Here is a 16,993-nt window from a genome sequence, read left to right as displayed (position 1 = left end):
ATCTCCTTCTTACTAGTAGAGGTATTACTATTTATGATGTTGATTATAGAAATAGCAATATACAGAGTATACTGTATATTTAGAAAAAATTTAGGATTTTTTTTCTCTTATTCTTCTTACCCCATTTGCAAACATTAACAACTATACAGACAATAGGATTTGCAAAATATAAAAATCATTTTGATGTCCTACATCATTTGTATAATCTTAAGACTATTTGAATGAAAGCTCCAGAAGGGCATTCACTTTTTTATCTGTACCCCTTAGCCTAAAACTGACAATAAATACTTGCTAAATGCAAATGATATTTGACAAATGAATCACTGCATGATTCCAGAATACTTTCTGCCACAACTGCCTCACCTACTAAAGATAGCATAACAGTGCCCTCTTACGGTTCTACTTTATAGTGGAAATAAAGTAACCTACTTTGCTATTCATATTGCATTATTACCTTAAGTATAGTAGAAACTAACCACACTGAAATAATTAATAGTAACATAATTAACATACCAGCTGTAACTTCTAAGGAGAATATGATTCTATAACTACCATCTTTACTTCATTAAGTCAACTCCTCAATATAAAATCTGAAGAATTTTCCAAACTTCATAGTCTGGAGTTTGCCCTTAATCTAAGGAAGCTAAGATAAAGTTAAGTAATTAAAGTCATAAATAATCTCTATGTAAATCATAAGACTCCCCTTACAGATGGTGTACCTTTTCTCAAATACTTAAAGAATCGAAGTATGTTTGTATATATCATTCTAGTTTTTTCATTCAGTATTGATCCTAATATTAATGAAATTACTTTTCACTCAAAGATATGTGATCTCCAGTAAATAATTATATAGCTTCAGCCTTTTAATAGTTGACAGAGTAGAATAGAAACTCATCTCTAATATATACTGTATATTCTTATTTGCGTATGCAGAAAATATGTAACCACAATAAATCTCTTCTATTAGAAGTAGAAATTAAAGACCTCCATTTATAAAATCTAATTCCTAAAATAGAACCGTTGTAACTTGTATTAAAAATTCAATTCTATTTTTCAGTTCAGCACTGCTGATCAGTTCACCTGAGCCAACATCTAAAAAATGAAGTAACTAAAGTAATTGGAAAATCCATTGAAAATATCTGCCAGGTATCACAAGTAAGCCTGCCAAGAAAACATAAAAATGTTTTGATATCTGTATACTTTTTCAACTTTTAAAATTTCTACTATTCTAATAATGCTGGGTATATAATAATATATTTAAAATACTATGAATTATTGCAACTAAGAATTTTAAAAAGGATTTTTTTTTTAAAGATTTTATTTTTACTTTTAAGTAATATCTATACTCGGGATGCTGCGGTGGCTCAGTCAGTTAAGCACCCTTCGGCTCAGGTCATGATCCCAGGGTGCTGGGACTGAGTCCCACATCGGGCTCCTTGCTCAGTGAGAAGCCTGCTTCGCTCTCTGCCTGCCACTTACCCCTGCTTATGCTCTCTTTGAAATAAATAAAATCTTAAAAAATAATAAATTTTTTAAAAAAAGTAATCTCTACACCCAACATGGGGCTCGAACTTATAACCCAAAAATCAAGAGTTACATGCTCTATGGACTGAGCCAGCTATGCCTAGCCCCTTTAAAAAGGAATTTTATTTTATTTTTTAAAGATTTTATTTATTTGACAGAGACACAGTGAGAGAGGGAACATAAGCAAGGGGAGTGGGAAAGGGAGAAGCAGGCTTCCCACTGAGCAGGGAACCTGATGTGGGGCTCCATCCCAGGACCCTGGGAGCCGAAGGCAGACGCTTAACGACTGAGCCACCTAGGCACCCCTAAAAAGGAATTTTAGCATATTACTTTAAATTGTCTCTTTTTAGAAAAAAATTACATACATACTATAATCAGTATTAGAGACAAATAGCAACCAATCCATACCAAAGAATTTTACAACTAGAAAAATGCTTCACATTATCTTGCTCAGCCCCTTCTTTAGCCAATGAAAAAAAAAAAAAAAATGAGCCCCAGAGCAGTAAACTGACTTGCAGTGGTCAGATAACTGTTTAGGAATAAACACTAAAACTTTCTAAATCAATAAAATTTCTACATTTCCCTTCAATAAAGTTTAAATCTTTATCTGATTTATGACACAGTAATATTTAAATTATTTGGTTAGATTTGAATTCAGCAAACTGATGGTTTATGATGTCTTAAAACCAGGAAAGAATACACTGGGCTAGTAACTAATTCTAACTCGATCCTTTAAGTCCTTAGCTTCAGGCTCTTTATCTACAAAGTTAATGCTTTATTAGATGATATCTGAGGTTCCTTTCACCTCAGTAATTCTGATTTTTCAATACAAAAGTTGCCTCTGTTACAATGCTCTGAAATTATCTATTAATGGGTAAAACTCCCCTACTAGACTATCATGATCCTTAAGGGCAGGGCACATGTTTTACTCATCATATCCGCCCCAAAGCCAGCACAGTGTCTGGTCAAAAAAACTTTTTTTCACACATAAATTTAATGGGTACATCTTCTAAATCCCTAAGATGAAACATGTTTCACTTATGAAATCCCCAAAGTACAAATAAATGTGTTTCATAACCAAATTATCTATTATGTAAAGATTATGAAAAAACAAAACAATGTTTCTCATTTTCAAATGGTAGTGAATTTCTTGTACCATGTCCAGTCTCGAAGAAGTCTGATCTATGCTTTATGAAGATCATAGAAAGGAAAACTATGAAGAAGAGGTCCTGAATTATGAATTAGATAACTAGCTAAGTAAATAATCCATCTTTAGACAATCAAGAAGTAAATATACAAACACTATCAATCTCAGATGGGCACTGAGAGCAGATGGGCACTGAATGACCATTTATATTCTTTGCTTAGAATTTCAGTGCCTAGAAATAAAAGTAGATGATTTAATAATCAAAAGAGAAATACCGTATGCCTTTTATAAGTATACAGCAAAATATTGTCTCCAAATATGCCATTCAAACTTTGGCTACTTACTTGATGGCCCAAGGACATCTTTGCTATCACCAAGAAGCTTTAAATGCAGGGTAATTGAGCAGCAAACAAATACAATCCAAACCAGGAAGAAGCAAAATGCATCAGGATTGAAGCAGCAGTGAAACAAAAGGACAAGGAAAATAAGCATTAGTTTATAAGTAGAAAGCACATGCACATCAATCCTAATAATCATAATTCACAAGGAATTTCCTTTGCCACACATAAAAAGATTTTGGTTTAAGCATTATCAAATATTTGTTTAAATTTTGGAAAAGAAAGGTGGAAAGACAAAAATGAAATCAACTAAGTATTTTGTTTTGAAAATTATTCAAATCAAAAATTACTTTCAATTTTAACTCAAGGTATGGGTTAGGAGTGGTAAAATTATTTAGAAATGTAAGGGACAGCCCAAAGTTGTTCATTCTTTAAATTTAAATGGTTTAAAAATCTATAACACCCATGCACTATTAAATATTAGTTCTGCATGCCATGAAAGCACTTAACACTACATAGAAATTCAGTCTGTTTCTTCTATAAAAAGAAAGAACATTTAATGAGTGCTTATTATATGCCAAGCATTGTGCGCAGAGCTTTTACAAAGACATCAACAAAGTAGAACAAATTTTTTCTCAAATGGCAAAAAAGAAAAGAGGAATATTGATTAATATTGATTAGAATGATAAACTGATCAGTTTTATTGTCAGACAAATTTTCTTAAGACCCACTAAATATGAAGTGTTAGCACGTGGAGCTACTGGTCATTTGGAAGTACAAAGACCCAATTCTGAAATGAGTAACTTGCAATCAACTAAAAGAAATGGTAAAAGACTACTGACCTTTTGTCTGGTAACTATTTTAACATACAACATTATGCTAAATGTTGCCTACTTATATTATGCTAAATGTTGCCTACAGACAAGTGTTTTGGTCTCCCTTGGTAGAAACAGAGTCCTTAGCTTTCTTTCATTCCAAATACCAAGTATAGTAACATCAAAACTAAAGTTACAACAAAAATAAAAAATTCCCACTGATTACATTATTGCTTGCTTTTTATTTAAAGGGAATGAAGGAATCTTAATTACCTGTGACCAAAAAGAAGGGTAGTTGTTTGTTTTGCCTCCTTCAGAAAAATCTTGGCCCTGTTGCTTCCCTAATGCTCAAAATTGTGTTTTAATTCCTTTAAAGGTATTTGCTCTAGTCATTTTTCTGTAGTTGCCCATTCTATAAACTGCTATCAGCTTCACAAACTAAAAAAATACAGCTGTAATGACAATGAACTAATTGTGCTCAAATCCTTATTACTGATGGCCATGTTACCACAACTAGCAAACATGTGGGAAAAGATTGAAGTATTTGTGGCAGGAGATCTCTACAAAGGCTCCAGTGATCCCCATGTCTTTGTGTAGAATCCCCTCTCTTTGAGAGTATTCTGGACTCACTGAATCACTTCTAATAAATAGAATATGGCAGAAATGAACGGATATCACTTCCAAGATTACACAGTAAAAAGACTATGATCTCCATCTTATTTATAGTCTCTTGCTTTCCCTAGGGAAAGCCAACTGCAGAGTCATGAGGCAGCCTTGTAGGTAGGCCCATGAGCTGAAGGAATGATGTGTCAACAACTACTACTTGAGTTTGTAAATAAATCTCCTGCCTTCATCCTCCTTGCCCTCCCATCCACCCAGTCAAGCTTTCAGATGAGATTGCAGCACACACCCTCCCCAGTAGCTTGACTGCAACCATTTGAGAGATTTTGAGCCAGAGACATCTCATAAACTGCTCTTGGATTCCTGATCCATAGAAATAATAAAATAACAAATACTTCTTGTTTTATACCACTTAATTTTTGGATAATTTGTTATGTACCAATAAATAACTAATATGATACTGGAAAATGGAAAGAAGGAAAATGACAGAGTCAACCATGGTAAACTTGACAAATATTTCATAGACATTCTCTAAAAATATCTTTTTATAATGGTATGAATAATTACTCATTTCCCTAGATTTACCAGTAAATCTGAATTTCTTGAAGGAGAACAACAGTTCTAACCATATATGCACAGTTGGGACTATTTAATTTCACAGAGGCCAGTCATTTTTGAAGGTTTTTTTAGTTGGTCTTCTATTTAGGATAAACGATTAAGTTCACTTTCATCATACATATTCTCAAATTTTGTTAATTAACAGCATTATATCAACTTCTTTGCAGCTGTACTCCTTGCGTGTTTGCTCCCAGAAAATAATCCCTAGCATATACAGCAACTTCTGATATTTGTTTCAAATTATGCTTCCAACATAACTTCAAGCATGTTTGTCATATAAATCTGTTCCTATTAATCTAATTTTTTTCATATTGAGACACTGAAGAATCAAAATAAACACTATTCATATCACTGATTGATCCATCCAAATATTTATGAGTACCTACTATATAGACAGGTATCATTTCAGGCACCCAAGGGATATAGCAGTGAACAAAGAACAAAAAAGACAAAAATTTTGCCCTTTGTGGCAGTCATGTTCAATGGGAGAGATGAACAATAACATACTGAACAAGTAAAAACTTGCTGCATATTATATAGTATAAATACTGAGGAAAAAATAAGCCAAGAACGAGGACACATAAAAGGTTAAGGAAGAAAGGGGCGTCTGGGTGGCTCAGTCGTTAAGCGTCTGCCTTCGGCTCAGGTCATGGTCCCGGGGTCCTGGGATCGAGCCCCGCGTCGGGCTCCCTGCTCAGCAGGGAGTCTGCTTCTGCCTCTCCCACTCCCCCTGCTTGTGTTCCCTCTCTCGCTGTGTCTCTCTCTGTCAAAATAAATAAATAAAATCTTAAAAAAAAAAGGTTAAGGAAGAGGGAGTTATAATTTAAGACAGGGTGGCCTAAGAAGACTTCTCTACAGAATTGACTGAATAAAATGAGGAAGTTTACCCTAAGGACATGAAGGGGAAGAGTACTCTAGGCGGAGGGAGGAACAAGTGTGGGGTGGAGGACTGGGATGGGAGCAAGTGTGGAGGGCTTGGAGGACAGTAAAAAGTCCAGAGAGGCTGGAATACAATACAACTAGGAGAGTAGTAGGAAATGAAGTCAAAGAAGTAAATGGGTGCCAGGTTATGTAGGACCTCGTCAGGACTTTGGCTTTATTCTGAATGAGATGGAGAGCCACTGGATTTCTGAGAAAAGGAGTGACATAATCCGATGATGTTTTAACAGGACTGTTCTGGCCGCTATACGGAGAGTGGACTCGAGGGACAGGGGTGCACTCTGTTAGGGAGTTACTGCAGTAATCTAGGGGGAGGAAGACTTGGACACGGGTGGTGGCAGTGAGGCTGAGAGGAAGTAGCTGAGTTCTGAATATATTTTAAAAGTAGAGCCAAGAGGGTTTCCAAACAGACCAAGTATGAAGTTTTGTTTTTTTTTTTTAAAAGAGGAATCAAAATGATAAGTGTTGGGATCTGAGCACCTGGAAGGATGAAACTGCATTGTCTGAGATGGAAAGGACAATGAGAGGGTTTAGTTTACAGAAAGAAACAGAAGTGCTAAATTTGAGATAGGTTAGGTCTGAAATGTCTGTTCGACATCCACGTCAAAACGTCAAGTAGGCAATTGTACAGGCAAACTGTACAGAGAAAGGTTCAGGTTTGTAAGAAACAGTATAAATTATGGTATGTGACAGTTAAGATATATGATCTGAGTGGCTAATCACAGGAGACTAAAAAATGCAACAGAAAAAAGAACAGGGACCAGAAACCATACATTATAATGGAACAACAGAACTAAGAATTAAGCTGAAACACTCTAAATAAAAGTGGAAATACAATAAAAAAAAAAAAAAAGAAGCAAGACTTCAGACACCTTCCCCAGAACGTTGTGGATTAAAGGCACTTAACAGGTATACAAGTGAAATTATCATCCCAGAGTTGCCTGTAAGTAATGCCAATGGGAAATGGGATATAAGTAATTGAAGATTATATATTAATTTTACCAAGTAACTTATATCACTTGTGTACATGGCTAAATTGCATACTACACTTCTTACTTTTACTGCTTTTTAGGACCTGGGCCTAATCTGCACAGTTCTATGTTGTATAACACATAAATAAAGACAACGTGAAATTATTGATGTGGAAACAGTCTACACAAGTACCTTGTAAGATAGTTTAAAAAATAAAAAGCTAACCAACTCTTCTTGGCCTTTGTTAGAGAACCAAAATACTACTTTCTTAGAAACTCAAAGAATCCAGGAACTTTACCTCAGCTTGTTCAAAAAAAGACCATTAAAGATATGATGGAAACATTTTCCCTAACTGAATAACAACATATTTATCATTATCCCTTCAAAAATGTCCACACAGTCATTTCAACAAGTGATAAAATAATAGCAACACGCCTAGAGTTTTTCTATTTATTATTAGCATACTATTAACAATTTTAACTAAAAGTATGAAATATAGCCATTACCTAAATCTTTACTGAATTTAGTCTACAAATCTCAGGAAAAGAGCATTATGCAAAAATGGGATTTTATTTAATGTACTTCTAAATATTTGTCACGCCATCCATAATTAGCATAAAACTCGCCAACTTTCAGAAGTGTAAAGGAATAGGTAGAAGTTCATAATCCCACCCTTCATCCTGGGAAACCCCTTAGTCATAAGCAATTCAGGACAGATGACCACCTTGTAACACAGAAACAATCCCATAAGAGCTATAGCTTGATTCCATTGCCTTAAGCACAGCACCTCACTCTTAACATACATATCAATTTGACTTAAGCCATCTTTTGAGCTTAAGCCAAAGCACAAACAGCTTTGATACAACTTGAAAATAAAGTTTCAAGCAAGTTGCACCTCTTCCCCCATCATAGTTGATCAAGTTGTATTCATAGAAGCAATCCTTCTGCAGCTGGCTCTCAGAAGCCACAATCTGGAAGGAGGATTATATAAAACATCCCAAGAGTGCTCTGTTTAGTGTTATCTTTGGCCCTTAGAGTAAGAGTCTTCAGTGAGAGATCTAAAACACATCTGAGATTTGTTTGTTCTTCCTATAGGAGTCCTCTTTCTACATTCAACTGAACTTTTCGTATTTTTGCAATCAAATGCAAAACACACACTGTGTACATTTTATCCCTCAGTTTTACAGGAGATATTTTATGGAAATATTTTTCTAGGAACTAGAGTTTATCACTGTTAGAGAATATTAACTGGCCTGCCAGGCAGTTATTTTAAAATAACCTAATCAGACTTTTGTTTCAGCAAATGCACTTCTAGGAATGTACACTAAAGTGATCATCCAAAATATTTAAAAAGATGTGTCCATAGATATTTATCACATCACTTACAGTAATCTAAAACAGTAATTATTAAATACATTCATACAATGAAATACTATGTAGCCATTGAAGTGTTTTTTTTCCCACTGACTGAACATCATTCATTATACACTGACTTTTAAAAATAGGCTATAAAAAGTTTGTATGGACTCCATTTTTATAAAATTCCATATGTAAGACATATACATATGAAGAAACTTAGTAAAGAGGCCACCAGAATATTAAAAGTGGTTGCCCCTAGAAGGTAGAATTTTATTTATTATATTCTCTGTATTGTTTAAATATGCCATTGGTATGCATTATTTTTACAGTAAAAAAAAAAATACATTCACATTTTAGAAAAAAATGAAAACATTTTTAAAGTGATCTTTTCAATCTACATGAGTTACTTAGTATAATGGCATAATCATCTATGATAAAATACAGTGAAAAATATATTTTAAGAATCCAACTCGAAATCCTCAAAAAATACAAAAATGTTAACATTCCAAACATAGCACCATATATTACTCACTGTCTCTTGAACTTCAGCAACTTCTGAATATGGCAAGATCTAAAAAAAAAACAAATTTTCTCAGGAGTGATTTAATGTCAAATACTTGAATCTGAATTTAGAGAGCACCCAGTGTATAAATGAATTAAGTGGTGCATTAATCTTTTAAGCAGCAGCAAAAAAAAAAAAAAAAAGTACAATAATACATTTACACTGGAAACTAAATCCTTTCCAAAAAAAAAAACAAAAAACAAAAATCTCTGAGGCTTCGGGAAATTCCAGTCAATCTGCCAATCTGTGACATCCTCTCTGGCATGCTCTGGGGCTTTTTCACAGTTCTTATCCTCCCTGCATTTATTTAATTCTATCAGCCTTTTCCCCATGTAAACTTTCTCCTCTCTTGGTTTCTGAAGTACTCTACTCCTCTGCCTTCCCTTCTTCCTGTTTTCCTGGCTCCACTCTGTCTTCTCATTAAGTGAGTGGCCATAACCAGCGCTCAGTCCTCAGCTGTTTGTTTTTTTCCTCTATCTGCTCCTTTCCTGCAGATTGCATTCATGCTCAAGGCATACTTATTACCTTCATTCAGACGACTTCCAAGTCCTACCCTATCTCCAAAACTTCACTCCAAAACATCGGTACCTGTATGTTCAGACATTATTGCAAATTAACTTCTGGTTCTAAAATTCTCTAAACAAAGGAAGGGCTCTAAGCTGGCTTTAGAAAGCATCTTTAAGTCAAAAACAGCACTCAGTAGCTTCTCTCAGAAATCAGGTTCCATGGCAATTTGCCCAAGTCTTTCAATGGTAGCTTCTTTCTTTCACTCAGACCTAAACCCTTGAGTCATCTCAGACTCTTTCCCCCCAACATCTCATGAAGTCCTTAAGTTCTGATGATTTTTACATAGACAATGTCTACCTCACATCTGGTCCTTTCTTTCAATTCTCATTAATACTATTACCTAGGCCAGACCCACATCACCTCATTTCTCATCTACCTTTCAATAGATGTCCCTGCATTAAGTCTCACCTCACTCATTCATTCACTCTGCTAGGTACTGGAATTCAAAAACACAATAAAGACCCGGTCCCTACTGCCAACAAGATGACCATATATTAGGGGCGCCTGGGTGGCTCAGTCATTAAGCGTTTGCCTTTGGCTCAAGTCATGATCCCAGGGTTCTGGATTGAGCCCATCAGGCTCCCTACTCAGCGGGAAGCCTGCTTCTCCCTCTCCCACTGCCCCTGCTTGTGTTCCCTCTCTCGCTGTGTCTCTGTCAAATAAATAAAATCTTTAAAAAAAATGACCATATATTAAAGACTGTAGGTACTGTAATTTATGTGACATTGAGGTAAGTTATCTCGTCTACCCAGTATTAGTCATTCTTCAAGCTAGTGTCGTCATTAGCAAGTTATTGAACTCTGAGATTTTCTTCTCTGTGAATATGTAATTATAAATGTTACAACTTTCCAGAATCATTGTGAGGCTTAATAATAGTTTACATGGGGCCCCTGGGTGGATCAGTTGGTTAAGCGACTGCCTTCGGCTCAGGTCATGATCCTGGAGTCCCGAGATCGAGTCCCACATCGGGCTCCCTGCTCAGCGGGGAGTCTGCTTCTCCCTCTGACCCTCCCCCCTCTCATGCTCTATCTCATTCTCTCTCTCAAATAAATAAAATCTTTAAAAAAAATTTTTAAATAATAGTTTACATGAATGGTACAGTTTACATGAGTGTACTTTATAGATTTTTTTTTTTAAAAGCAGTATGTAGACATAAGGCAGGATTACTTAGGAATGCAACAAATGACAAAGACGAAGAAAAAAACCAAGAACTTAATTTACCAAATTAATTCCATAAACTATCACATTGGCCATGTTACTCCTCCACTTAAAAACATTTGATAGTACCCATTCTTTAGAAAATAAGCCTCAAACCCTGATATTTAAATTGTCTACAGCATGGACCAATTATTCATGCCACAGAGGTGTTCTGATCCCCCATGAGATAGCTCTGAAACTTACCTAAATTCTCTGTCTAGTAAAATTGATTGCGCTCAGAGTGATCTGCAATTTTCTCCCTTTCTTTTTGCTTCCCTTCAATACCTTGAAAGTTCCCTGACCTTGAAGGCTCAACTCAAATCGCCAATTCTGCTACCACAGTTCAAGATAAAACTCTGACTTCCTAACATCAGTTCTTTGGTAATACATAATCAGTTGTCTCAAAGTATTTTCTCTATTGCTATCACAAATAAAAAATGAATCTTTATTTAACTTTTCCCTAATATTATAATGATCTAGTACACTGCTATCAAATAGAACTTCTTCAATGCTAGAAATAGTTTATATCTACACTATCCAATAGAGTAGCTACTAACTACATGTAGCTGTTAAATTCTTGAAATGTGGCTAAACTGAGAAGCTAATTTATTTAAATGTAAATTAGTCATAAGCGGCTATACTATTAAATATTTCAAGTCTAGCCAACCTTAGTTTTCCCAGCTAAACCTCACTGACCACTCTTTAGGACTGGCCACCACTAATCACTCCTTTTCTCAAAACTCTCTCTCCTTCCCCAGTTAACAAGTTATTTTCTCTCCTTCCCTCGCATTGCTTGGCTCCCTTCCCCTTCTGCCCCTGCACCCCAGGTTGAATCCTAGAATCTCTTTTGTCCCCATTCAACATGATTTCCCCAGATGATTCCATTGACTTAATTTTTAAATGGGCTCTATTCACTAACAACTCCCCAAATTAGTTTCCCACCTTAATCTCTCCTGAGCTCCAGCTCCCTAAAGGTTTCCCAATCACCCTCCTGCTGCACTCATTCTTCTTATCTCAGATAAAATATCACATCTTCGATGAGGGATTTCCTGACCTCTCACACCAGGTAAAACAAAGGGATACTACATCTGTGCTGTCACTGCATCCTTCTATCAGGCAGAACTGAGGGGAGAGCCTACAGAGTTCAATGCACTCCTAGGGACATTGCCCCTGCACCACACCGTTTTCCTGACTGAGGAGGTGAAAGACCCCTAACTCACCTTTCCCACAAACCTCAACACTTACAGCCTAACCACCACAGTCTGCCTAATAGACCTGCAAGCTCCACACTGGCTCTTATCCTTTAGACTCTGTTCAAAAGTAATTTCATCAGGGGCGCCTGTGTAGCTCAGTTAAGCATCGGACTCTTGATTTCAGCTCAGGTTATGATCTCAGGGTGATGAGATGGAGCCCCACATGGGGCTCTATGCTGGGCATGGAGACTGCTTAAGATTCTCTCTCTTGGGGCGCCTGGGTGGCTCAGTTGGCTTCAGTGTCTGCCTTGGGCTCAGGTCATGATCTCAGGGTCCTGGGATTGAGCCCGACGCAGTAGGGAGTCTGCTTCTCCTTCTCCCTCTACATTCCTGTTTGTGTACTAACAAATAAAATCTTTAAAAAAAAAAAAATTCTTTCTCTCCATCTGCCCCACCCCCCACTCTAAAAAAAAAAAAGGTAACTTCATCAGAAGACTTCCATAGTATTCCCAGGAAATAGCAACATCCATCCCCTATTCCGGATTCTCTATACATCTTACCCTGCTTTATTTTTCATCACAACAATCACCACTTAACGTATATATTTATGTACTTTTTTTGTCTTCCTCCACTGTAATGTTCTCCACTGAAGTAGGAACTTAGTTTGTTTTGGTCACTGTTGTATCCCTTAAGACTAGAACAGAGCCTGGCACATAGTAGGCAATCAACAAATACTGAATGACAAATGCATGAATGAAAAAAAGGTTTAGTCATTATTATAACTCTAATACCTAGAAAAGAATTTCCTATGTGTAATTCGCTGAGTTTCTCTGTTTATGAAATGAATTGGTTTAAATTCTCTAACAGCAAAAAAAAAAGTCTTACCCATCTTTGTATTTTCCAAACCTTAACATTCTGCAATGCTTAACATAGATACACAAAGAACTAATATGGACTTGAATTCTGAAATCTGAGTTCTAAGCCTAGCTCTCTCAGTATTCCCTGGGTAAACCTGAATAAATATCCTGAATTTAGCTTTTTTATTTACTCATAAGATCTGTTACAGTCCTAAAATTCTGTTATAACAACAATTCAACATAGAAAATTACCTCAATACCTGAGAACATCTTTAGTTGTAATGTAAAGCATATTCATATTTTCTTCCACTATTAGTCTCTGGCTATCATACGCCCAAATTCCTTTGTTAGGAATTCCCCAATCATTTTTCTTAAATAATTCTGTCCTTCATAAATAACACTGTTAGATTCACCACCTGTTTTGGTAAGGGAGCCTAAGTTATATTTCTTCTGGTAATGGTGGTCTCTTGCCATGATGAAAGCAACTTCCTTCATCAAGGACTTCATATACAAGGGAAGTTCAAAATCAATTGTCAGTTGTAACTAATGTCATGCATCTGGTGAGACTGCTGGTGAAGTCTGTAGTTATGAAACAAGAAAAAAGTGACCTGTCCATTAAAAGAATTAAACCTTGGCCTTTGACCTCATTAACATTCTCCTCTACATCTGACCTAACCATCTTTACTCACCTGATAAGCACAACAGAAACCATGTAAACACATCACAATCATGCCAGGTTAGATATGACAACTGATTCTAGGAGACTGCTCATATACAAAAATATTTCAGTGTATGATGCTTAATCTTATGATCTACTTAAATAACTCTGATATTCAGTCTGAAATAAGAGTTATGTTACTTGGAATTTGATTTTGGCCAATTCCTTACACAGATACATAAGCCCACATTCTATACTGAATCCTGACCAGGATCTAAATTAAGACATAAGGACTGTATAACAAATACCTTCTTTCCTTCTAGAGTTCTCTTATTAACAAATCACTGATTAGCATATCATGTTGTTCAGTATCAAGCCACAGGAAAGACTGCTAATATTATGGAAACATCAACTTCCATGACTCATAATATCTACCACACATAAAAATGCAGTTAACAACTGTTCAACTACATACTGCCTAAACGCCAAAATATTCACCCCAGATAGAAAAATCTAAATTAGTTATAGGAGAACAAAGCTTTGAGTTAAATAAAATAGATCATGTATCACATACTTTTCAAAGTATACATTACACTAGGTAATGCACATAAAAATTTTAAAAGGCTGGGTATGACATAGATCAATTTATAATATAAAAACATTAGCCTTTACATTCAATGACAAGAATAACAAAATTAGAGTACGTATATTTAAATCCTAACATGGCCCACTGATTAGCTATGTGATCTTAGAAAAATTACTAACTCTCTGAGAGTCTTGGTTTCTTCATCTCTAAAAACAGAGTAATACCTACCCCCACAGTATTATGGAGATTAAATGGAAAGTATGTGAGACACAGAGCCAAGATCACGACATATAGTAAATGTGCAAGTTTTTTTGTTTTTTTCTCTCCATACTAATAAATTAACCCAAATATGAAAAATGCAAATTCTAAAAATCTAGGGAAAAAAAAATCCAAAAGGGACATATTTTCTATTCAGCTATTACTACCCTATAGGTTTTAACTGCCTTCTACCTAGATTACACAACCGCATGCTAACTTGTTCCCTGGGCTAATTGCCTCTATTTCTATAGTTCTCAACTTTGGCCACGCATTAAAATCACCTGGGACACTTTTAAAAACTAATGATGTCTGCATCTCACCCTCTGAGACTCTAATTCAATTGAATAGGGGTGCAACCTGGGCACTGGGATTTTTCAAGACACCTCAGAGATAGTTCTATAATGTTCATCTGGTTGTCCCCACAATATTCCATAATTCTGCCAAAATCATTTTCCCAAGTCACAACTCTCAATAGGTTGTTTCTTGGCTCCAAAAAAAAAACAAGAACAAAAAATTCAATGGTTTGACATTACCTTAAAAACAAAAATTTCAAACTGTAAAAATAGTATTCCAGGATCTGTATATTCTGATTCTAACTTGGTTGAGACGTAGTATAGGAAAATAATTAAAGCTTGGCCTACGGAGCCAAAATGTATCCCAGTTCTGCCACTTACTAGTTGTATGACCCTGAGCAACTTATCATTTCTGTGTTCTATTAAATGAGGGTAATACTACTATCTCATAAGATTATTAGACAATTACATGAGTTTCCCTCAAAAGCACTTAGAATAGCTTCTGGCACATGACAGAAATTTAACAAATGTTAGTTGCTATTCATTTCTTATAGTTTTATTTTCTTGAAAAAAAAAAAAGACCTTTTATTTATTTATTTGAGAGAGGGAGCACAAGCAGAGGGAAGAGGCAGAGGGAGAAGCAGGCTTCCCACCGAGCAGGGAGCCCAATGTGGGGCTTGATCCCAGGACCCGGGGATCATGACCTAAGCCGAAGGCAGATGCTTAACTGACTGAGCCACCCAGGCGCCCCATCTTATCGTTTTATTTTCTACCAAACAAGCAGCAAACAATATTGTCTGTGAGACCTAAAATCAAGTTAAGGTACCATGCGCATAAATGAGCTCTATGAAGATAGGTTAGTTTTCTAAACTCGATAAATGTTTGACCAAAAGTAAAATTAAATTTTATGGGGGCGCCTGGGTGGCTCAGTCGTTAAGCGTCTGCCTTCGGCTCAGGTCATGATCCGAGGGTCCTGGGATCGAGTCCCACATCGGGCTCCCTGCTCAGCAGGAGGCCTGCTTCTTCCTCTCCCACTCCCCCTGCTTGTGTTCCCTCTCTCACCGTCTCTCTGTCAAATAAATAAATAAATAAAATCTTTAAAAAAAATAAATTTTATGTGTACACAATACACATAAATTCATTTCCCCTCCCATTTTTTTTTTTTTTTTTTTGCGTACCATTGCTGTTGTTTTCACCATATTAAACTTAAGGTGACTTCTGAAGTAGACTTAAGTTAATGAAAACCTACTAAGGTGATCTGAGGTCTGGATAAAAATCTCTTAATTGCTCTATTCTCTAAAATAGCTGAACAGGTAGAGATTTTCTTGAACTTTTAATCAAATTTTATCTTCATGTATCTCTAACATGCTAAAGTTCTAATCCTTCACATTCTAATCTGAGATTTGATAGGACTCATTTTATTTTCTAAAAAAACAAAGAAATTTAAGATTCTTAATGCACATAATTTTAATTAAGAGTTAAATGTAGAGGGGCATCCGGGTTGGCTTAGTCTGTTAAGAGACTGCCTTCTGCTCAGGTCATGATCCTGGGGTCCTGGGATGGAGCCCCACGTGGGGCTCCCTGCTGAGTGGGGAGTCTGCTTCTCCTCCCTCTGCCCTTCCCACTGCTCATGCACTCACACATGCTCTCTCAAATAAATAAATAAAATCTTAAAAAATAAAGTTAAATGTAGAGCAGTGGCTTTAATGATATTCTGCTTATAAAAGAATGTCTTAAAACTTAGGAGAAACAGCAAGTAAAAACATTCATGAAAAATCTTCAATCCATACTTTTAAAACTCGAATGATTGCAGTATTTATGGATATTAAAAGAAATAATAAAATTTTGAAGCCAGTTTTTGGCTTCAAAGTCTAGTTTAGCAAAACAAATAGCTTTCTATTGGATAAATGACATAAACTATTTACTTGGGAGTTAATGGCCTTAATAGTTCTACTTTTGATGTTTATACTATTGGGCATGTCAAGCTGCCAAAGATTTTAATAGGAATGAACTGTTAAACAGTGCTGCTGTTCTTTTGATTTTTTGGTCCCCTTTCAGCCACCACCTCAGCCATTCTACAGAGAGAGAACACAAAGCCAAAAAGAAAGTAACCAATTTCTTTTAAAAATGGGAACTGAGTTATTTACTAGTGAAATAACTAATACTCTCCCTGAACCTATTTTTAAAGATGGGTGGACGGCAAGCAACCTCAGACCAGAAAGAGAGTACAGTACCACAGATGGAGGAAAGGGCTGAGGGTAGGAGGGAGGGTTGGAAGTCATCATTCTGTGCCCTTTTTTTCTCAGTGATACTGGACAATCATTGCCCACCCTGTCTTCACTACCAGGGTAGAACATGATTTAATACCAACTAGAAACATTAAACATGGTTCTAAACACTTTGTTTTTAAACTGTAGATGGCTCAGGCGGTTAAGCATCCGACTCTTCATCTCAGTTCAGGCCTTGATCTCAGGGTCGTGAGTTCAAGT

The 16,993-nt window shown here is 36.0% G+C and overlaps 1 protein-coding gene across 6 annotated transcripts in view; it reads right to left on the bottom strand.

Moving 5' to 3' along the window:
* Window positions 1–16,993, bottom strand: part of OSBPL8 (oxysterol binding protein like 8) — a 161,955-nt gene that overhangs the window by 86,032 nt on the left and 58,930 nt on the right. For 2 of the 6 annotated variants that reach the window (XM_027591882.2, XM_027591883.2), the window contains exons 3-4: window positions 8,866–8,904; window positions 3,016–3,052 (exon numbers count right to left, since the gene is read on the bottom strand). The exons of 2 other annotated variants lie outside the window; for them this stretch is intronic. In XM_027591882.2, coding sequence (XP_027447683.1) covers window positions 3,016–3,052; window positions 8,866–8,904 — 76 coding nt within the window. The remainder of the gene's footprint in view (window positions 1–3,015; window positions 3,053–8,865; window positions 8,905–16,993) is intronic. 2 more of the 6 variants (XM_027591884.2, XM_027591885.2) reach the window with 2 other exon arrangements.

Source organism: Zalophus californianus, chromosome 9 (genome assembly GCF_009762305.2).
Source record: "Zalophus californianus isolate mZalCal1 chromosome 9, mZalCal1.pri.v2, whole genome shotgun sequence".
In the NCBI taxonomy this organism is placed as follows: Eukaryota; Metazoa; Chordata; class Mammalia; order Carnivora; family Otariidae; genus Zalophus; species Zalophus californianus.
Note: the sequence above shows the minus strand (reverse complement) of the source record. Positions and strands in the feature narration are given on the sequence as shown.